This window comes from Helicoverpa zea, chromosome 26 (genome assembly GCF_022581195.2).
Source record: "Helicoverpa zea isolate HzStark_Cry1AcR chromosome 26, ilHelZeax1.1, whole genome shotgun sequence".
Lineage (NCBI taxonomy): Eukaryota > Metazoa > Arthropoda > Insecta > Lepidoptera > Noctuidae > Helicoverpa > Helicoverpa zea.
The window spans coordinates 4,959,007-4,982,601 of record NC_061477.1 but is presented as its reverse complement, the minus strand read 5'-3'; the positions used below and the strand labels follow the sequence as shown (position 1 = coordinate 4,982,601).

The 23,595-nt window shown below is 39.1% G+C and overlaps 1 protein-coding gene across 1 annotated transcript; it reads left to right on the top strand.

Moving 5' to 3' along the window:
• The first annotated feature begins 1,462 nt into the window (after positions 1-1,462).
• On the top strand, positions 1,463-8,641 carry LOC124643043. The gene is made up of 7 exons (XM_047181881.1): positions 1,463-1,621; positions 5,422-5,662; positions 5,951-6,118; positions 6,420-6,507; positions 7,148-7,253; positions 7,530-7,651; positions 8,480-8,641. Exons 1-7 carry the CDS (start codon positions 1,463-1,465, stop codon positions 8,514-8,516), a joined length of 921 nt encoding a protein of 306 aa, XP_047037837.1. The 3' UTR covers positions 8,517-8,641.
• The last annotated feature ends 14,954 nt before the right edge of the window (positions 8,642-23,595 follow it).

The window sequence follows — 23,595 nt, the reverse complement described above, 5'->3', positions numbered from 1 at the left end:
TTGATGGCCTATTATAATTAATAGCTGGTACACAAATATACATTTCATTGGAAATAATTTCACGGTTTATGAGATAGGTGCTTATGAATCTTGATAAGACAAATCTTGACAATTCAAAGAACTAGCAAAGCAAGACTAGTCTAAAGTCTCATCAGAATCGGAAAATTATTGGAGATGTTCGTAGACTAAGCTATGCTGGATACCTCAAGATCATAGATCATCAGAAGTTTCGTAAAATTTCGTGCACACTCACATGCATACAATAATGCCAACAATTTTTTTTTAATATTGCGGTCTTTGACAAAGTTGCGCATGGAATTAGCGGGCGTTTTTGGGGCAGATTTCTATTTTGGTGTTCGATAAACTCTGATTTATCAGCCTTATTTGTATAAACGTTTTTGAGTTTGAGTTCAAAATCGTCGGCTATGATAAGAATTGCTTAGTCTTGCGTAAGCAGGGCCTACGCAAACACGTACCTATAATTACCTACGTTAAGTTGAATTTAAATAATAATTTGTATAATTTTAGAGACAACTAACCCCTGTCATTTTGAAAATTTCTATTATATTGCTGATAATGCACAGCTTTACCTGTGGATGGGTGTACATCGCGTGCAGACGTGGTGAGTTTCATCATTTTAATAATTGCTGTGTTTTACCCGCTCGCGCCGTTCCCAACAGAAGTAATATTGGGAACGGCTATAAGACCACACCACGTGGTTCCAACGTTCCTTTGTGTCTCCCGAAATAAAGATTAACTCAGCATGACGTGGTGAATCGTGTAGGTGAATCTGGTGGCCCCCCCCAGTTGATACTCACTGATAGTTTGCTAATTTTTTTCAACAAACTAATTATTTTCCAGAGGGTAAATTCCCCGTCCGCCTTTTAGACGTGCGCAATTTTTCAAACATAATTGACTTAAGCATGTGGATGCACCCTGATGATCGAGGCGAAGGTAATATTTGATTTTCATCAGAACAAAGAGTCACTCTAATGCAAATCATTATTTATGAAGCCAGTACTTGTGCTTCAACTTCAACCATACAGACAGAATTGTGTTGCTGAGGAGTTTGTTCCATCATGTCTTCTTCCTGGCTAAAAACATAGGAAGTGGTGAAGGACGGACATTTTTGGGGCTGTCGTTGGCTTTTAAAAAGTGTTGATTCCGCCTCCTAAAGCAAGAAGCAGCCGCTTCTTCGAAAATAATGTCTGAGATAGAAAGCTGGTGGCTTGCGCCGATCTACCACCGCTATCGGCGCTGGTTCATCTCACAACATATCTATAAAGCAAGCAGATAACATCAGCAAAATGAAGCAAAAACAACTGTCATAGAATGGACCAGCGCCAATAAGCGCTGGTAGATCAATGTCGGCTAGGTAGGTACGAACCTTCTTCCTGAATACGGCCTGCATTAGTAGGTTTATACTTTGCCTTATTTAGGATGTTTAAGTGTGCATTTTGGTATGTATGCAGGTTGTGCTCGGGTTAGCAGAGATATTCCCGCTGGAGATGACCCAGATGAATCTGTTCCAACGTTTGTGGTTCCGAGGCATTGGGCCCACGATTACGTATTAGCATTCACTTATATCTTAATGACGCAAACGCTTACCAATTTAGACACGGTAAGTTAAAGTTACGTGTGTATACTTAGAGTTAGCTGTTGATGTGGAGTAGACAACAGAATAAGTAAGAAAATAAAGGTGTCGTAATTTGACTTTCATGGTTAAATTAATTATGTAATTGATGGGTCTTTGCGTAAAGGCGGTGCACGGAGAGGCTACGCACGTGTATTAAGCTTCGCTTTGTAAGAAAATGTATGTGGTTGTGTCCACTGCAACCCACGGAGAGGCTACGCATGAATTGACGTCATTGATACACGCGTGGCTTGCTCGAATAGGCGGTTACATAGCTCAACGCTGTCAGTGTGGGTCTACGTTTCCACTGGAGTACACGAATAAGACCCACGACTATGTACAGCTCGGTTATCGCAGAGCAGTTTTCAGTCATACACGTTGTGGAACGTGCCACGCTATACATAGTCGTGGGTCATATTCGTGTACTTCAGTGGAAACGTAGACCCACGTTGTCCAACAAATGAATACACGCAGCTAAAATGCGCCGCGTGTCCGTGCACAGCGTGCACTGCGGTGGAGCCGCGCCTTTATAACCGAGTCGGCTATAGCCGCTGCTTGCATGTAATAGTAGGGGAGCCCAAGCGGGGATTTTGGGATTTACTAAAGCGCGGCAGATTAATATACAGGGGGATACCTTGTACCCGGTTACGTACCTCCGTGGTGGTTAAGTACCTCCACATAACATGAGGCCCATATATAAGGCCACCCGTTAAGGATACAGGATCTGATTAGTAAAAAAAAATTGACTATCAGAAATTCTCGAGCGCGTCTGATTAACGTAGGGCCAGTTAATTACATCCTAAAAAGTGTATATTCCACTAATCTGACAATTTGAAGGTGACGTAAAAAAAGGGGAGGGCAACAAAGTTGTAAAAAAAAAACGTCATCTCGACATTCTCGAGCGTAGCTAAATTTTTTTTTATTTTGAAGGAAATAATTCAAGAATAATTAAAAATATATAATCTGACGATTTCCGCAAGCCGAAATAACAAACATTCGTCGATAAAGTTGAATGCGTGCAGCTGCGTGATGCCTACATTTCCTTCTCCGCGTTTCTATTCCTCTCTCACTCTTTCTCTATCTATTACTCTCTCACTCCGTCCCTACTCTGGTTTCTGTTGCCATGACGCCATCACAGCTGATCATAAAGACTCGTTCGTGGCATACTGTTTACAACGTGTTTTATAATTATATTGATATTCTTGAAGATACTCCAGAATCAGGTATTTCTTTTCTTCAATAATTAAAAAAACACGTTGTTCATAAAAAAAATATTGTTAAATATTTTACTAATTTTTTGTTACAGATACGCAATCTGAGGATGAAATTGAGCCAGAAGAGGAAGATGATTCTTCAGATGAAGATGATGATTAATTAATCTATTAATTATAAAACATTCAATTGTTTTCAGCTTTTTTTAAGTATTTTTTTATAAATACATGTAATTTACAAAAAAAGCATACACTTATTTATTTGCATGCTATTTCCTGAGCTTTTTAATTAATTAAGTTCAATGATTTAAAAAAATAAGATTTTTTTTTTTGAATGTGATTTTTTTGGAATAACTTTTAACCGGCTTTATCGATTAACTTCAAAAACTAATCCGCCTTTGAGCTTGAAAAACCACGTCGATCGCCACCAAGCTGGTCAGAATCGGTTGATTCGTTCGTTGAACCCGAAAAAGTGTTTTTTCGGGATTACTCCGAAATTTGTGGTTCGAACAATTAAAATTGCAAAATTACTTACGAGGATGATAAAACTGCGTCGAATGGTGCCAACCGCGTGAAAATTGGTTGATCCATTCAAAAGTTATTGCGGTTTGGAAATTCCAAAAATAGTGTTCTATGAAACTTTTATCAGACTTTCGAGCTGAGAGAGCTGAAATGCATAGAAATATTATTTCTTTGAACTCAGCGAACTCAAAATATCACATAAATTATATTTTGAGCTCAAAAATGTCATAAGTACAATATCAAAGCCCACGAATGGAATTAGCGGGAAGTTGCAGGGATGGCCTTTAAAGTGAACCGTTTTTCTATTTTTTTTTTGTCAGATCAGGCGAATCCCTCTAGATAATCGTCAGATTATGAGACAGTACGTTTAGAACATATAGATGAACCATATATATCTTATCTGACGCGCTTGAGTATTTCAAAATGGCGATTTTTTTTGCACATTATGAAAATGGGCGCGAGTTTGCGTCCCATCGAAATCGTCAGATTAGTGAATGAGAGCTTTTTTTGGTGTACTTAACACTCCCTTAGAAAATCTGACGCGCTCGATATTTTTTTTTTCATTTTCAACCCTTAAATACAACCACCCGCATCATGCAAACGATCAGATTAACATACGTAAATTATTAAAAATACGTAGGGCATTGATGCTATCAATATCTGATGCGCTCGAGCTCTCTATGCAACAGTTTTTTTTTTACATATTTAAAAATCTATAGCCGCTTCCCCACCGATGTAAAGGTATATATCATATAACATTTTTTTCTTATCATCTAAGCTTTGCATTCCAATAGGTCTCTACGACGCTCGAGTAAATCCCCATTTAGCCTCGTGGGCTCCCCTACTATAAGGCGAATAGCTAGCTGCGCAGGACATACTGCGCTTTACAGTTATAGTGTACAAGCATTTGCGGAGACACAAGAGCCCTCCACATTCTTTCACTCACATAGCTTGATGGGCCGGCAATCCGACACGACCGGAGAGAGATCAGACACAGAGCGACATGAACGTGTTCGAAGCTTGCAAACCTAATACGCGTGTTCTAACCATAGATATAATATTACTAAACAAGATTGCGCACGCTCAAAATATATATTTACGAAAATGAACTCTATTCTAACGCAATAAGGTACTAAATTGGTTGCATAATACACAGAGGCAAATCCGAGCCGAGCGGGATAGTTCGAACGGAGGCTGTTTGTCTCTTTCTAACACCTTGCCAGCATAAAAAAATGTTGTGATCAAAAGTTTTGTCTTCCCAAAAAACAATTGAATCACTTATATTTTTATCTTATTTTAACAATTGTAAGTCAACAAATTAATAAAAATCGCATTAATTTATTCGTATTTATTATTAAAACATAAACAACATAAATTTTTATTTTGCTTTTTTTTATTTTCTAGCGGTAACCCTGAACATTCTTGGCGCGTAATCAGCATTTAAAATTTTGTTTATATTTTTTTGTATTAAATCAATTTAAACTGTTAAAATGGTGAAAAAGTGTTGCGTTTCTACTTGCAAAAGTGAATCCTATGGTGGTTGCAATATATCGCTCCACAGGTTAGCTAATAATAACATTTTCGTAAACCAAACAACTAGGGTGCCCATGAATTCTTGTAACGAGTCAAAATATCGGTGATGGATTTTAAAACTGTTGTACTATTGTTATAGCTTCCCAAAAAATGAAGAAAGGCGACATAAATGGCTCAGCAGTCTATATATGAAGTAGAAATACAAAAAAAAAACAGTCTTCACTTCGAATCTTCCTGCTTTTATACTGCTAATTTCCGCTAATTATTATATAAAAGCCTTTATTAGTATCTTAAGGTCACAAACTGCGTAAGTTAAAACTTCAATACTAATCTGTGTTTAACAATCTTAGCAAATTCGGATTTGTCTCACATAGCTTAATCTCATAGTCACCCTATTAGAAAGGGACAGACAGCCTCCGTACTAACTGTTTCACTCGGCTCGTTTTTTGGGTTTATATGCGCAGTCCTGTTTACTAATATTATGTCTATGGTTCTAACCGAGTACTTGACGTTTTGTTTTAGGTAATGCCACTAACTATAAATGAGGTATATTACAAGGTGTTCATGACCTTTGTGCTACAACTAGTGGATTTGTATGTATTGGCTATGGCGCTTAACTTTGCCCGCACCAAATATCGTGAGCTGTACTTGTATGACGAAGCTGTCAAGAAAATGCTTATATATTTGAGCAATTGTGGACTGTGCAAATCATTAACGGACAGTATTTTGGCGTATACGCATCAACTTTGGGATAGGCAAAAAGGCTAGTTTCGTTTTTTGGTACTTTTTATTATTATGTTCTACATAAGTATATTAATGGCGTCCACGACCGATTTCGGCCACGCGGCGGCTGGTCTCATATCAGGAGATCAGCCAGCTTCGCAGGACATATTATTGTGCACGAGCATTTGGACTACACCAATGGTGATGTGTGAAATGATGAGAAAAGATGAAGACGACATTTGGGCCCGTTTTCTTCTTTCTTTTTTTTGGGAAACGACAGTCGGTCGTTTGATGTAAATGTATTCTAAGATATAAAAAAACTTTTTAGGTGAGAGACTACCGGATTTAGCGTACAAAGCTCCAACGAGTCTGAGGCATGATTTGTTTAGTGAGTTGTACATACATCATTTAGAAGCCCCAGCGACGTTCAGGCAACTGCCTTATTTCTTCAAGCGCCAGTTAGCGGCCAGACTTAATCGAATGACAGTATTTCCCGGTAAGAATCATTTGCCTAGTACCCACACGCTGCTGACCAATTAGGCGGTAGACACTCGACACGATGGTTCAGTCGGTCTGATTCCGACTAAATATCTGATCGTTGTAATGAGAGTTATTACCATCCATCTCCATACTGATTCATGAGCCCACACAAACTATCGCCCGACCAAAAGTTTGCAGTGTGCGGGTACTTACTTAATCTTTTCTCTTGATTTCTTTTTTCTTGATGTGCCTAATGCGCAACATACATATTCCCATTAGAAAATACCTCTTAAAGTACTGTTTGACGTTTGTTTCAGGGAAGTGCATTGTGCGAGAAGGCGACACATTTAATGTCACTTATTTCATACATGAAGGTGAAGTGGAGAAGTGGTATAGTGACAAAAAGTGAGCACTTATCTAATTAGCTTCGTAGCGTCTTACGCCCATTAAATTCGAAGGCCGCGCGGATCCATCGATCATAAAGTTTGACAACCAGTCTTACCAAGTTGTATTGGGTTGGCCTGGTTACTGCTGGGTTGAGGAGGTCAGATAGGCAGTCGCCCCTTGTTAAACACTGGTACTCTCAGGTGTACCCGGTTACACTGGAAGCCGACCCCAACATTCCCGTTGAGAAAATTCTAGGCAGATGATGATCGTTCTTTGTGGCCTTGTTAAAGACTATTTAAATTGAAATTGCACTGCAAGTATTTTAAACACATCAATCTAAGGGAGAGTAACGCTCATTCCTTCTGTCTGAGAATGTACTCATGTGTGAGGGGAGGCCTTTGCGCTGCAGTGGGACAAAAGTCTGATAATTGCAAGGTTTTTCAATTTAATAGTGTTTAAATACTCTTTTGGTCGTAAAAGGTTTTGAGAACTGGCAACTGAGGTCAGAAGGAACGCGGGTTTTTTGAAAAAAGAAAGAAAAAAAAAGGCCGGACTTAGCTGGTCGGGGTTCGCATTTGGTTAGCGATATTAATTGTTCTGATGGCAACGGCGACGATGATGATGATGAATAATAATGAAGTTCGTATACTTGTTGCAGTGGTGAGAGTAAATTGGTATCTGTGTTGTACACGAATGGATATTTTGGATGCGTTTCTGGGCTCTTCGTGAACGTGGGTTTCTATTTCTCCTATTACTCGCGAACTGTAAGTATTTTATCGAGGCGAGCTATTTGAAGCGAATTGAATTAAAGACCGTAAATAATATAATCTATATATATAGCTAAGCAGTTTTCACAAAATGTATGCAAAAAATATTTTGTTAGCAGTTTCACCAAGCAACGGCCCGACTTTATTCAAATAACGTAGCCTATATACTTTTCTGATAATATATTACTGTCAAGTTTCATCAACATACATTGAGCCACATAATTAGGAATCAAAACAGTTCCACCATTGAGTTGATTATATTATCTCCCACAGGTTGTAGACCTAGTGTATTTAAGCCTGGACAATTGGAAAGACTTATTGGAATGCTACCCAGAAGTTAAGATGATGCTCTATGAGTCCACTAAGAAGTTTAGGAGTGAAGTTACCAAGGCCCAGTAAGACTTTTTGTTCTTAGTAGCTGTTCCCCTGGATTCCACTCCTGTCCACAGGAACTACTTCCACCACCTGGATAAAAAGCCTATGTACTTTTCAGGCTTGAGAGTGTAAACCTATTTCATAAATGTTAAACGTTTTGAGTCAAACGTCTCAATGATTAAATTATAATCGTGGCCCTGGGACACGATTCCGCTGATAAAATGATTCATTATTGAATGACAGAAAAGGATAAAAACGTTTATTTCTCAGTCGGCTCAGTCACATCCGACTGAGATCCAATCCCGACTCAATTGCGATTGAAGCGTATGTGGCATTCCGCTATTTTTCTTTGAAATAAACGTTTTTATCCTTTGTGTCATTCAATAATGAATCATTTTGTCTGCAAATGATTTACGATTGCAATATGATTGTAGAGCAAACTACCGTATAGACCAAAATCACCAAAATAGCAGACCAATCGCAAACCAATCGAATGTCGTTGGAATAAGATTGGTCTTATATTAGTAGCAGAATGCCCGATATGGTTTAAACTGCTAGTGCGATTCAATTTCTATTCAATTTTGACATTAACTTAGGAGAATCGGGCCCCAGATCTCTCTCCGGTCGCGTCAGATTGTGTCCCATTGGGCTATAAGACTGAAGGAGTGGAGAGAGCACCTGTGTCTGCGCGAATGATTGTGCACACGTCCCACGCAACTGGTGAACTCCTTAAATGAGAACAGCCACCGTGGCTGAAATTTTTCGACGCGTTTTTCATTTCAACCTTCGAACTAAACTTCTTTCAGGCTTCGAAATGAATACCTATATTTATTCTGTTTATATTTCAGCCCTTCCCGGTCACCGACGTCGTCTACGATTTACTGATTACAATTCCTCAATCATTGGATAATTTTGTAAAAAAAGTAAAAAATATATATATTTATCCTGTACCTATGCCTTTTGGCACCCATGTTTTACCATAGAGTAGGTAGTGGACTCCGCAACAGGTTCACAGCGCAATTATAGAGTGCTGTGATAATAATTGTAATAGTGAATGCTAAAATTATCAAATGAACTCATATTATAATCGCTACAAACATCTCACTCACTTGCAAGGCCACGGACAGCACACATGTATTTCGCCTACGATGATAATGTCATTCTCAAGACGAATCAAAAATTATTACTTTTTAATCTTTAACATTAATTTAATTTAATTAATTTTAGTACCTATTTATAATAATGTTTCCATATTTTTTTTAACAATTGGTATCAATTTTCAACGTTTAATATTAAATGTAAATCATTTTAGTATAATTAGTATTAACATTTTATAATTAATGTAAAAAGTAAGTAGCTTTAAACTTACTTAAAATTATTATTTGTTATTAGTTTGTAAATCGTTCTTAAAATCATATTACATGATCTTATCTACTGAACGAAGTTTTAATTTTTTAAACTCATTCAGCTGCAATATAATCAATGAGACCATTCAGCTGCAATATAATCAATGAGACCACCTTATATGCACTGACCTCTATATTCACTACTGGACCGGCTGTTCCGTAAGTTTGACAGCAATTTTTTTGTGCCCATTTGAAGCGCCAATATCGTCTAAGCGAGTGTCCACAGAACTAATTTTGACGTATAATTTCAAATGGTTGTGAGAGAAGTGTTTGTTCATTGGTTCACTGTAAAATAATTTTAGTACCACGGACACTCGCTACGTCTAACAGCGCCAAAATGGCGATTATCAAAAGGGCACAAAAGCACGTTGACAATAGCCTGTCCAGTGGTAAATATAGAGGTCAGTGCTTATATGTATAAGTAGGGCTGCCATCCGTCCGGGTTTCCCCGGATTTGTCCTAGTTTGGAGGCCGTCCGGGGGCCGTCCAGCACATTATCATATCGCTATTACCACTAGAAAATTTTTCACATAATAATTTCCAATAAGTACCTACCTAGCCAGGAATGGTTTGATGGTATGCATTTTATTGACATGGAAACGTTTTATTTGTAATGCCATACAGCAACATTACTTATCAGATTTCAATGTGGAATTTTCTTTTTCATTATTTTCGTAGCTGATGCCTAGATGATCTTCGTACGTGACTGCAAGGAACGGAGCGTAATATTAATCTATATATCGCACCTTTAAAGTAAAACCGTTACTAAACGAAATTATGAAATTTTATAGGGGAGCCAATATTAGAAAATAGTCACAGTTTTATCTAAATAAAATCTGAGTTCCAGGCTTTTTAAGATATTTAATGAGTTTCTATGATAGATCTCTGTTTACATTATGACATTTCATTTAAAAAAGTTATTTTTAATATTTACAGCTTTATTTATTTTGATTTATATTATTATAACACTTTACCATTAATTTTATTTGTTCATTATTGTATATTACTATGAAATTACAGTGCAACTAATGTTACTAAATAGAAAACTATTAAAATTTCATAATTTAATAACATTATTATACAATTAAATTAAAAATCATAAATTTTTCATTATTGCGATGTTATAATATTACTAAATAAATAAAAAACTTTCGAAACTAATAATGTTTTATTACAAAATAGAGATCCATACAATCACTTGGATTATAATTAATTATTTATTAAGCTTTTTAAATCGTTGTTTTTCTGTCACTTATTTTAATCTTTACTGATATAAAGGCTTGAGCTGGAAATTTTGAAGATTGATGCTAGTACGTGTTCGTACAGAATCAGCAAACAAGGCCCATACCGTTGCATCGAGGAGTGAGACAAGGGGATGTTATTTCCCCGAAAATGTTCACTAATACAATGGAGGATTATGTTCAAGACGCTGAACTGGAAAGGACGCGGCATCAACATCAATGGCGAACACATCTCTCACTTGCGATTTGCTGACGATATCGTTATCATGGCGGAAATACTGCAGGACCTACAACAGATGCTGAACGACCTGGCTGAATCTTCTCTACGCATCGGCCTACGGATGAACTTCGACAAAACGGAAATAGTATACCTCGGGCAGACATTGCAGTTAGGTAGAAACAACTTTGAGGACGAGGTGAATAGGAGAATTCAGTTGGGTTGGGCTGCATTTGGGAAGCTACGTCGAGTCCTAACATCGTCGATCCCAAAGTGCCTAAAGACAAAAGTCTTCAATCAGTGCGTCCTACCTGTCATTGTACCTGTCATACCTGTCATGACTTACGAAGCCGAAACGTGAACACTGACGGTACGGCTGGTCCACAAGTTTAAAGTCGCTCAGCGGGCTATGGAAAGAGCTATGCTCGGCATTTCTCTGAGGGATCGCATCAAAAATGAGGTAATCCGTCAGAGAACCAAGGTCATCGACATAGCCCACCGAATCAGCAAGCTGAAGTGGCAGTGGGCTGGCCATATTAGCCGAAGAACCGATAACCGTTGGGGTAAACGAGTTCTAGACTGGAGACCTCGGCAAACGTAGTGTAGGACTTCCTACGTAGTGTAAGCACGGTGGAGTGATGACTTGCCCAAGACGGCTGGCAGGAGCTGGATGCGAGAAGCCGAAAATTGATCTCAGTGGCGTGCACTCGGAGGGGCCTATGTCCAGCAGTGGACTGCGATAGGCTGATGATGATGATGACGTGTTCGCGACGAACGATTATTGAGGAACGATAGAACGAGAGACTGAGGACGATGGTAGCATTTGCTCTTGCAATAAAGAAGGAGATCTACAAGTATCGATAGTTATCGGATTAGCATCGCGTGTAAAATTATTATCTAGATCGTCCATGGATATTTGCTTGGTTTCTTCAGTGTTTACAGAATCTTTTTTAGATTCCATAGCCTCTGAAATGCGTGACAAACGCGGGTTTTGAAAATGCGCCATGACCTGAAATAAATACCTAGTTTTATTATTTTTATCAATATTAACATAAAAGCCACTAACAGGAATTTTAGTTACTATTATAAAGGACAATGGGCGAAATGTATCCAAAAGGTACGTTTCTTAAAGAAATAAACCGTGACTAACATAAATGTCCCACTATTGTAATTAAGTGTAAGATTTAATTTACTTACAATTTATCGACAAACGGCGACTAAAGAAATGGTTACACTCTAGAAATAAACGTTATTGGATCAATCTCTAAAAAAATAAAAGCAAACTGTGACTATACAAACTGTAACATTTTATCAATGAAATTGAATTGTAAATTGCATAATTTCATAACACGAAAACTGTGTCTAAACCAATTGAAACATTATACCTATTTAAAAAAAATCAACAACTTACCTTTTTGTGACTTCAAGCCGTGTTTATCCAAATAATAGCACTGTTGTTTTAAACTTCGGTCATCACTCTACCACGATCATGTTCTTATTGGTATAGATACAATATTGTATTTAGCGAGCCGATCATATCTCGGTTTAGTAACGCTTTGATTTACCGCTAGATGGCGCAAATAATAGAATTTTACAATAAGGACAAGTTTATCTTGTAGCTTACGTGTGTTTTAGATAGATGGCATTGATACCTTAATTCATGAAAATTTTTGTTTAGTAACGGTTTTACTTTAAAGGTGCGATATATAAAAGAAAGTCGTGTTAGTTACACCACTTACAACTCTAGAACGGCTGAACCGATTTAGCTGAAAATTGGCAGGGAGGTAGTTTAGAGCCAGGAGAAGGACATAGGATAGACATTTTTGTCACCATCCGCCTACGGGAAGCAGTTACCTCGGGACGCGGGTGAAACCGCGGGCGGAAAGCTAGTAGGTATCTTATAAAAGTCCGAACGCAGGTCGGCCGGAGCAAAGACAATCGGTTCAGGTGGGGTTTCACGGGCGGGGCGGACCTTGAGTGCGAGTGCGGGGCTGCTGTGCAGACCATGTCCCATGTGCCCTGAAACTTGCTCGCGGCAGGACCTAACGAGCGCATCCGGCCGTGTTCTCACTGTGGCGGCATATTGAGCTGACAAAGTGTAGTCTCACTATGACATGTCATCGACACGAAAGAAGAAGGTCTATTAATTTTGAAGTCGTATAACGAAACGTAATTGCCATCAATAATTTTAAAAAGATAGGTCCCTAATAAAAATATGATAAAAATTGAATAAAAGGAGAAAAGAAGTTAGTCAGATTATTATCTGAATGATTGCCCCGAGAGATTTTGAAAACAATTTGTCCAGAAATCTAACTTTCCTGAACCAAGCCACTTAAAAGGCTCCGAGCAATTTTTTTTTAACTTTGGCAACTAAACTAACGAATCCTTTTCAATTTGACCAATTTGACAATTTGACTGACACAGTATGTGTCACACTAATGCACTAGCATAGACATAATATTAGTAAACAGGACTGCGCATATAAACCCAAAAAACGAGCCGAGTGAAACAGTTAGTACGGAGGCTGTCTGTCCCTTTCTAATAGGGTGACTATGAGATTAAGCTATGTGAGACAAATCCGAATTTGCTAAGATTATTAAACACAGATTAGTATTGAAGTTTTAACTTACGCAGTTTGTGACCTTAAGATACTAATAAAGGCTTTTAATAATTAGCGGAAATTAGCAGTATAAAAGCAGGAAGATTCGAAGTGAAGACTGTTTTTTTTTGTATTTCTACTTCATATATAGACTGCTGAGCCATTTATGTCGCCTTTCTTCATTTTTTGGGAAGCTATAACAATAGTACAACAGTTTTAAAATCCATCACCCATATTTTGACTCGTTACAAGAATTCATGGGCACCCTAGTTGTTTGGTTTACGAAAATGTTATTATTAGCTAACCTGTGGAACGATATATTGCAACCACCATAGGATTCACTTTTGCAAGTAGAAACGCAACACTTTTTCACCATTTTAATAGTTTAAATTGATTTAATACAAAAAAATATAAACAACATTTTAAATGCTGATTACGCGCCAAGAATGTTCAGGGTTACCGCTAGAAAATAAAAAAAGCAAAATAAAAATTTATGTTGTTTATGTTTTAATAATAAATACGAATAAATTAATGCGATTGTTATTAATTTGTTGACTTACAATTGTTAAAATAAGATAAAAATATAAGTGATTCAATTGTTTTTGGGAAGACAAAACTTTGATCACAACATTTTTTATGCTGGCAAGGTGTTAGAAAGAGACAAACAGCCTCCGTTCGAACTATCCCTCTCGGCTCGGATTTGCCTCTGTGTATTATGCAACCAATTTAGTACCTTATAGCGTTAGAATAGAGTTCATTTTCGTAAATATATATTTTGAGCGTGCGCAATCTTGTTTAGTAATATTATATCTATGTGCACTAGGTACTTTGTTTACTTTGCATAATATACTATGGAACAATTCAAACAATCATAAGCAGACGACGCGTATTACAAACAAAGACCATAATATAGAATAGACTCCAAGACGCTTAACTACTTTCTTTCTGCTCCACTTTATTTCAAAAATGTGAACAGCAACTAACAAACACTGTTCCCGTCGATGCAGTTTTCCTTTTGCAGAAACTATTGTTAACCTTTCTACAGCCTCCGTCTACCCATAGATAGTAGAGGGATTCTAAATCTGTGTGTCCACCGATGTCGAATACTTAGTGAACAACCGAGTCCTACAAACAAGATGTAGCAGCTACAGGGCAACTAGGTACTTTGGACAAACAAATTACATACTGTACAACTGTTTGGTCAGTGGTATCCCAAGGTTTTACCAGTGGATGATATATAAACAGACAAGAACAAAGTAACAACAACAATCAGTATGCCAAGAACATGCAAGCTACAGCTTGCAACTGAAAAGAAACATTAAGAATGTATGTAGGTACTTCAAGAAGATAGATTGATTCTATTTATCTATTCTATTTATCTATTGATTATATATATTAATTCTATTTTGATGTCTTGGTTATGTTATTTGCCACTAGGAAAGCACATTCATCAAACAGCTTTCTAAGATTACCTACACTAAAATTTTTGTTGGGCATTGCAAAACTGGAATATATAAATAATTTGCAAATCACAGTATTATAATGAGGGCTACTCTGTTAAACTATTCAACCAGCGCCTCATACAAATCAATTATGATACCAATTAAAATTCCCTCAAGCCTGCATTTTGAATTTTAAGTCACAAGTAATCATCAAAATTTTGGAAACCAAATATTAAGCACCAGTTGGGTTAATATAGCATACAAAATGCTCCATTGGTAAATTCCATATACTTTTTATCACATTAACTATATACATACCAGTTAAAATACTGAAATTAGAATTATGAGTTAGCATGTTTACCAAAAATTCTATTTATTGAATACCAAAACTTTTGATCCACACTTTTCAGCTAATATTGCAGCATGATACTGTTCTATACCATCTGGGAAATCTAGGTTGTCTAGGAAATCTAGGTTGTCTATATTAAAAAGGATTAGATAAGAGATCCAGGGTGACTGAGTAACCATTATTAATTAACATTCACTAGTTAATCAACCCACAAACCTTCTGGAGGTGTTGATGGGTGTAGATGTTGTGAATAGGTGCATACATACCAGTATAGCTGGGCAAGTACTTGAACATACATGATCCTACTTACCACAATCCCTCAATGTGCTACTTGTTTCACTGGATGCCTAGCACATGTATGTCGTTTGCAATCTTTGAAGAACCTTTCAACTTATAAACCACTAGTTTGTTAGTGCATATTGTAAGCAAGCCTCTTGAAGTTGGTACTGAAACAATACAGTAGGTATGTAGTTATCTAGATACTGTGAATGTAAATTTGAAAACTTTATAGGGTCCAAATCACAGGCAAAGAAAATCTGAAATAAATCAATATTTAAAGTACCCGTCAATAACTTTCAAATATTCAAAATAAATGGTTAACTGTACCAGTACAAATAGCTACTTAATTGATGTTGTAGGGAGTTTGTGAGAAACTCAATGTATTTATTTACAAGATTCAGTTTACCAAATATTTCATCATGATTATAAGTTATTTTATTACGTTTTATAATATATTTTATTCATTGTAAAATAAACATTAATTGATCTAGAAATCATTATAATACATATTATGTGATCCACTTACTATTTAAAATAAAATACAAGTTATTTTGTTTGAAACTAAATCATAAAATAATATTGCATTCCCAGTTATTGAGTACTTTCTCACTTTTATATTCAATAGAAACAAAAATTTTGATAAATTGATGAATATACATATTTTGATGCATAGTTTTAATATTTCCTTTTATATTTGTAAGTAAGTACCTATTTAGTTCACAACGATAACGAAACGAACGAAAAACGATTTAGGGATTGTTCACACCAAACGTATTGTCCGCCGCTGACTGTGAGTATTATACTCACTGTCTGCCCCAGTGTGAACGTCGACTCAATCTGCAGAACGCGTACTCACCAAGCCGACAATAGGCTATAGCGTACGATGCGCTACATGTGTGAACAAAAGAATAGGCTCTTGTAGGTTCACACTAGATGCGTACGCTGAGCGGCTGACTATTCTACACATAAAAGGGCTCAGTATTTGAAATTGCTCGTAGTATTTTATAAACGACAAAACTAGCGTAATTTATTTTTTTCAAATCAGACGTTTTACTGATATTTCAATTAAATGATGCGCATTCAGATAGTTGCCATTTGCGAAGCTCTAGAGGAAGACGAAAATAATAAAAAGAAGAGATTGTGGGTACATCCCTTAAATTTGAAGAGATGTTTTCTTGGTCAATTTCATACTTTATATTTCGAATATAGACTTTATCCAAATAAGTTCAAGAAATATTTTCGTATGACAGTAAAACATTCGATGAGTTACTATCTTTAATACGTTTAAGTTTATATAAAAGGGACACTAATTATCGACGTGCTGTACCGACCGAGGCGCGGCGGTGCGTACGCGGCGGAGCGGCGCTATTCGGCAACTGCGTCCGCGTAGCCAATCCGCGTCCGCCGTGCATAGTCGCGTAGTAAAATAATCGGCCACTGAGAGTCAGCTACAACAGACGACGTAACAGCGTATAGTCGGTTCGGTGTGAACGACAATTTCAATATATATGGAAAAGCAATAAACTGCGTAACGCGCGCTCACAGTCAGCGACCGACAATACGTTTGGTCTGAACGATGCCTTACTGAATGGCTCAACTCTTAAAACAAATGAATGTTCTATTTTCAGTTGGTGGGAAAAACATGAATTTCATAAGTACCTATCTACGTACCTAAGGGTGCGTCCACATCTGGCGAATGCGCCGCGAATGCGCAGCACGCGAGCCGATCGCGAGCTGTCCGCGAGCTGCGCGCGTGCAGTCACTGCAATAGTTCGGTGCGCCTCTTTAGCGCAACTCACGCAAGGCTCGTATAGAGCGCGCGAGCGGCGCGCGATCTGCGCGCAATCAGTTCTCGCCCTTACAGTTCCGTATATTGGCTCAGTACTATCGAAGATGGCAGACGTCGCGCGCCGCCTGCGCGCCGCTCGCGTGCGGCGCTTAGGTCGCGCGCGAGCTGCGCGCGGGCGGCGCAGAAGCGGCGCACGAACAAAAATGCACGCGCGCAGCTCGCGAACAGCTCGCGATCGGCTCGCGTGCTGCGCATTCGCGGCGCATTCGCCAGATGTGGACGCACCCTTACGTGATAACAACATTATGCTACAGGCATTCTGAAAAACCCATAGCTACTATGATGAATACACATCACAATTACTTAGGTATGTATCCTTCAAAGAACACACAATTAAATTTTTTCAAGTTAAACTCGGAATCGACCACCCGTGTAAATTCTGGTAATCACAATTTTCTTTCGTGTGAATTCTTTGGAGCCTCATACAATTTTATAGCTGCCTCGGTGAGTGGATACGATACCAGCATCCTAACTAGGAGATACTTTAATTTAAGGTTCTTTATACAGACAGCCAATTTGTCCAGATTTCGGCTGTGTAGGGGACTTATTCCGCAAACTGAATTTAACGTACCTAGCTACTAAAACCTTCCTGCCTTTTCAAAAGTTATGAGATAAAGTTCGCTACTTACCTACGGACAAGCCGCCAATATAATATTTTCACTCGTCGCCAAATGTTGGTCCACCTGTATCTCTGTAGGTTCTTAATTACCATTCGTTAATTAAGATATCGGTTCACTTTCATGCATAACTTCCTACTCCGTGCCACACTGTCTCACAGTTTCCCGCCAACTGACGGCCATAGAGTACAGTTTTAGGGCTGCCAACTTTTTTACAAGAAATAAAGTAGGTATATTCAGGTGTACGAAAAATATTAAACAGTATTTTAGATAAATGAACAGTACTTATAGTTGAACATTATAACAATATTTAATTTAAAAAAATACAATATTTTTTAAAACCTTGTTTTCCTGAGTAGTGAACACCTCTGATTGAACAGAAACATTTATGTGAGCGACTAAGTATACATGTTACAGCCAAAGTGATTAAATATATAAGGTGCTTTAATATTACCTGCCAGGACTTGAATGGAGGGTAGTATTGCGTTTATAGATTACAATAGTGAAGAAATTTCGTTCCCCGGAACAGTCAATTCAATTTGAGACATTAAACAAGTTAAATTAACATTGGCTCTACTCTGCATAACGTGGTTCACAAATTACGTTCGTAGTATCGCTTCGTCAGTGAAAACAACTGCTATCTCTTTCTATCTGTTCTGTGAATGAAAACTGAAATCAGCTGACTAGTTTCGACTCTACCTAAGAAGTGTTTAAAATGTGTAATTACTTACCAGATAACGCATTCTTCCAAAAAACTGACGTAAATAAGATGATAAACTTCCCATCACACTTAAAACAGGCTTTGGACTGACAAGTTAGTGTAAAGAATCACATTTGTTTAAACTATCGATAACGATTATTATCAAATGACGATAAATTACAATTAAAGTCGCCACACGTAATTGTCGCTCACATTGAAGACACGAGCTGCATCCCTGGTACTCGCAAGAGGATGACGCCGGAAGAAATCCAGCACTTGCTCTTCAAGATGGGCAGAATATGGAGGCCTGCCTACGTCAACGGGTGGCGGGTCAAAGCGGAGGTGTTCACAGAACCTGTACACGGCATTCAAAATGGTGTGATGGCTCACTCGCACACCAAACCTCAGCTGAAACAAGTTCACTGCATGCGCAGATACGGAGTTAGACTCGCGGTAGCACAATACCATTTCAAGGTATTCTTGGTTGGAATACCGAGTTGGTTGGAATAAGTTACTTCCGAGCGGGCGGGCGGCGGGTCGCGACTAGCGAGCGGTCGCGGGCGGTCGGCTGGCGCGTGCGACGAACGGGATAGTGCGGGGGAGGGTGGGGGCGCGCAGGGCTGCGGCTAGACAGACTGTCGTCAACGCGCAGCCCCGCGCGCCCCCACCCTCACCCGCACTACCCCGTTCGTCGCATGCGCCGGCGCCAGCGCCAGCGCCAGGCTGGCGGGGCTGCGCGTTGACGACAGTCTGTCTAGCTGCCGCGCGCCGGCGCCGTCTGATAAGTATGGCAACAGCGTATGAAAGGCGCCGCCCGCGCCGCGCTTTTTGCGAAATAAATTGAAAAGAATTCGGTGCGGAGTGGCAACGCGGTAACTCCTCTGGATGGTTTTATACTAATAAATTAAGTCAAATTTATACGTATTTTGTTTTTGTATGAAAAGAAATATGACAAATAATCAATTATTTATCTTTACTATTGTGATCTATAAACGCAATACTACCCCCCATTCAAGTCCTGGCAGGTAATATTAAAGCACCTTATATATTATACATAATGACTGGTCATTGTATATAATACCCAAATTGACTAGACAGTGTGATAGATTAATCACTTTATCTGGATCTAATTCATAATAGCTGGTCAAAGTTAACCAAAGTAATAAATATGGTATAATCGTCTGACTACTTACTAATTCTTAGAAACGGCTCAAGTTATTATCGACTCTTTTTATGATAAATCATCAAATGATTCCTCCCACTGTGGGAGAGCAGCGTGAGGGACTCAGAGAGCATGAGCGTGCAGCGTGAGGTCAGACTGTTAGTGGCTTAAACCCACGCGTTGAACAACGCGCACCGCCGCGCCGAGATGGGCCCGTGTCTCCCAGGAGACGGAAGGCCGATAAGGCACCCGAACTCATCGCACAGGCTCACGTCTACGGTGGCTGGGAGTCGTCTCTCGACCACACAGAAGGAGACGATGGCATCCCAGTACCTCTCGCCCCGGACCTTGGCTTGAACCCGGGCCGGGTGCGAGAGGTCGCCGCTGCCGACTGCCTCGACGAGGACACGGCGGTGCCCTTCCCGGGCAGGGCACACTCCGGGCCGTCGGTACAGTGGCCCGAGCCACATGTTAGATTCCAGGTACAATAAGTCCACAAATATTTGTATTCCACGTTTTATTACATTAGACACAATCCATACAATTTACACAACAGGGATAATTCAACCTTAACTTGCGCGCGCACGAATAATAATCCTAAAAACTGTCACAATTTATAACCTCAGCTACTAACTAAAAAAAATCAACTAACATGTGGGTAATTGTAAATCACAATATTTTTTGAATCATAATGTTGCCAACTTATCAGCAAATACAATATACTACACTAAATCGCGATATAATATGTGTAAGTATGATCAAATTATTCATCATGATCCTATTTAGGAACTAATAAACAATTTATTACGTAAGCGTTTTAACAGTTCGTCCATCCTGATATTCGTACACGTCCTCGTGTACATTTAGTTTAACAAAGATATGATATAATTATATTAAAGACAACTGAATCACATGAGATATCTATATTGAGATTGATTATTATACAATAACATAAAAAAAAAAACAGAAAAAAAAAAAAAAATTATCTTCACATTGTTTTCCGCAAACATGTGCACTTCACGACACCCACAAATCACTTGATAAAACCACACACACCACAGACAACAGATGCACACTTTGCGCGCCGCACCGCGCGTACCACGCCAGGCACACCGCGCGTACCACTCCAGGCACGCCGCGCGTACCACTCCAGGCACGCCGCGCGTACCACTCCAGGCACGCCGCGCGTACCACGCCAGGCACGCCGCGCGTACCACGCCAGGCACGCCGCGCGTACCACTCCAGGCACGCCGCGCGTACCACTCCAGGCACGCCGCGCGTACCACTCCAGGCACGCCGCGCATACCACGCCAGGCACGCCGGCGTACCACTCCAGGCACGCCGCGCGTACCACTCCAGGCACATACTGCACACCTCGTGCATCAAGTATAGCACACCTCGTGCATCAAGTATAGCACACCTCGTGCATCAAGTATAGCACACCTCGTGCATCACGAATAGCACACCTTGTGCATCAAGTATAGCACACCTCGTGCATCACGAATAGCACACCTCGTGCATCACGAATAGCACACCTCGTGCATCACGAATAGCACACCTTGTACATCAAGTATAGCACACCTCGTGCATCATGTGTGCACACCTTGTGCACCGCTCACCTTGTACATTACCTACAGCACACCTTGTGCATTACCTGTAACACACCTTGTGCTTTAAATATAGCACACTTTGTGCATCACAAAATCAAAATCTAAGAAATCTAATTTTCCAATTCCGCGCTTTGAATGGAAACATGCATTTTACAATTTTTATGTTTTCTTTACTCTTGCTCAACTCCTTCTTTGGACTGCTCATCTTCACTCACGTCGTTTTCAGATGAATCATCAGTCCCATCCTTACCAAAACATAACCATGGATAAATTTTATCCAATGCGTACACTCCCCTATAGACGGAAGACCCCTTCTTTGTCAACGGAGTGTCAATAACCTCATATCTATCATTGTCAAGTACCTTTTCGATTCTGTATGGCCCTGATAACTTCGGCAGGAGCTTCTTACTTTTACCTACACTATGAGTCTCTCGCGCTACCCTAACGAGATCCCCCAACTCAAATCTCGGCGCTGCCTTTCTCTTCCTATCAAAGTCTTCTTTTTGTTTAGTTTGTGATTTGTTTACATATGATTCGACTTCTTCTCTTACTTTAATAATATTACTTGACTCGTTATTTTCATTATTAACGTCAACTATATCTACTTCTATCTCCGGTATGATCCGACCTTCATTTGTGCTAGTGAGTTTCATACCAAACAATATTTCTGAAGGGGACTTTCCCGTGCCCTTGTTAACAGTATTATTTAGACCCCATTGTACTTGAAGCAAGCGGTCGTCCCATAATCGTTCGTCCTTTCCATGGTTTTGAGCAGCAAGCGAATCTAAGATAGTTCTGTTGTACCTCTCAACTTGCCTATTGGCCCGTGGAGAAGCAACAGCATTCAATACATGTTTTACACCGAGCTCACTCATGAATTCTTTAAACTTGGAGCTTGTAAATGATGTACCTCGATCGCTAATTAGTCGTGTAGGTACACCGAAGGTACCAAAATAATCTCTTAAGACAGCGATAGACGTATTTGATTTAGTATTTTTCACCGCTTTCAAAATGATAAACTTGGAATACGCATCAACTATGACAAGTATGTACGAATTCTTTCTTTTACTACTGACGAACGGCCCGACGTGATCAATGTGAACTGTATGAAATGGCTTTGATATTTTTGGGATAGGATGCAGATAACCTTGTTTCTTTCCTGATGGTATTTTATTGTGCGCACACTCTAAACATGCACCTACATATTTCTTTATAAACTTACGCATACGCGGAAACCAATAATGATCTTTAATTCGGTTAAGTGTTTTCTCTAGCCCAAAATGACCTATGTCATCGTGATTTTTCTGGAGAATCTGCCACCTACAGCCTTTTGGTACAACCCACCTTAACCCATCTTCAGTTATCCTATACACACGACCCTTCCTCAATACAAAGTTTTTGCGTATCTCTACAATGTCATTATAATCCGTATTTGATAAAATATCGCTAATTCGTTTTATTTCTGAATCACCTAATTGAACGGTTGTAAGCCAATCATCCTCAATAACTAGAACATCATACGTCTCAATATCACTGATAATGCCTACTTTCTCAGACGGTGCAATATTCCTACTAAGCGCATCTACATGTAAAATAGCCTGACCCGACCTATACACTACCTCACAATCAAATTCCTGGATTAGGCTCCACCACCTTGCAACTCTTGGTACCATATCGCGCTTTAGAAAAGTTGCACGTAAGGAATTGCAATCAGTGACAATGGTAAAGTGCAGTCCTAAAACGTAATGCCTAAATCGGACCAATGCACATATTACCGCGAGCGCCTCCAATTCGTATGATGAGAAATGTGACTCTTCTGGGGATGTTTGTCTACTGTAGTAAGCAATAGGACTCAAAAGGCCACTAACTTGTTTTTGCAGCAGAATAGCACCTATACCGTGTTTGCTAGCATCCGTATGAATTTGGGTCTCTAACTTTGGATCATATAGTGACAGGACAGGACGTGAAGTCAAAGCCGTCTTGAGTCTATCGAATGCAGATTCTTGCTCTTCGTCCCATGCCCACACAGCGTCTTTCTTAAGTAATTTTGTCAATGGACGGGCAAGGTCAGCAAATCCTCTAACAAAACGTCTAAAAAAACTTACTATAATAATCCTATGAATTGCCTAACGCTGTGAACATCACGAGGATGAGGGAAATTTGTCACAGATTCAATCTTCCTAGAACCGGGTCGTATACCTTCGCTCGATACTTCAAACCCTAAGTAATCCACACGTTCTTGAAAGAAATAACATTTCTGTGGCTTTAAAGTTAAATTAGCTTGACGTAATTTTAGCAAAACTACTTTTAATCTATCGATACCTTATTCAAAACTGCATGACGGGATCAATATGTCATCCATATACGCCAACGCTGTATCGAAACGAGCATTTCCTAGTACTAAATTGACAGCACGTTGGAACACGGCGGGAGCATTTGCTAAACCAAACGGCATTCTATTAAATTCAAACTGTCCGTCTGGTGTAACAAATG

Excerpts from the sequence above, each read along its gene's own strand:
- LOC124643043 (XM_047181881.1), top strand. The coding sequence starts at position 1,463 with ATGTATGCAGGTTGTGCTCGGGTTAGCAGAGATATTCCCGCTGGAGAT. Across the intron at positions 7,254-7,529 it reads TCTCCTATTACTCGCGAACT|GTTGTAGACCTAGTGTATTT; the intron begins GTAAGTATTTTA and ends TATCTCCCACAG. Across the intron at positions 7,652-8,479 it reads AGTGAAGTTACCAAGGCCCA|CCCTTCCCGGTCACCGACGT; the intron begins GTAAGACTTTTT and ends TTTATATTTCAG.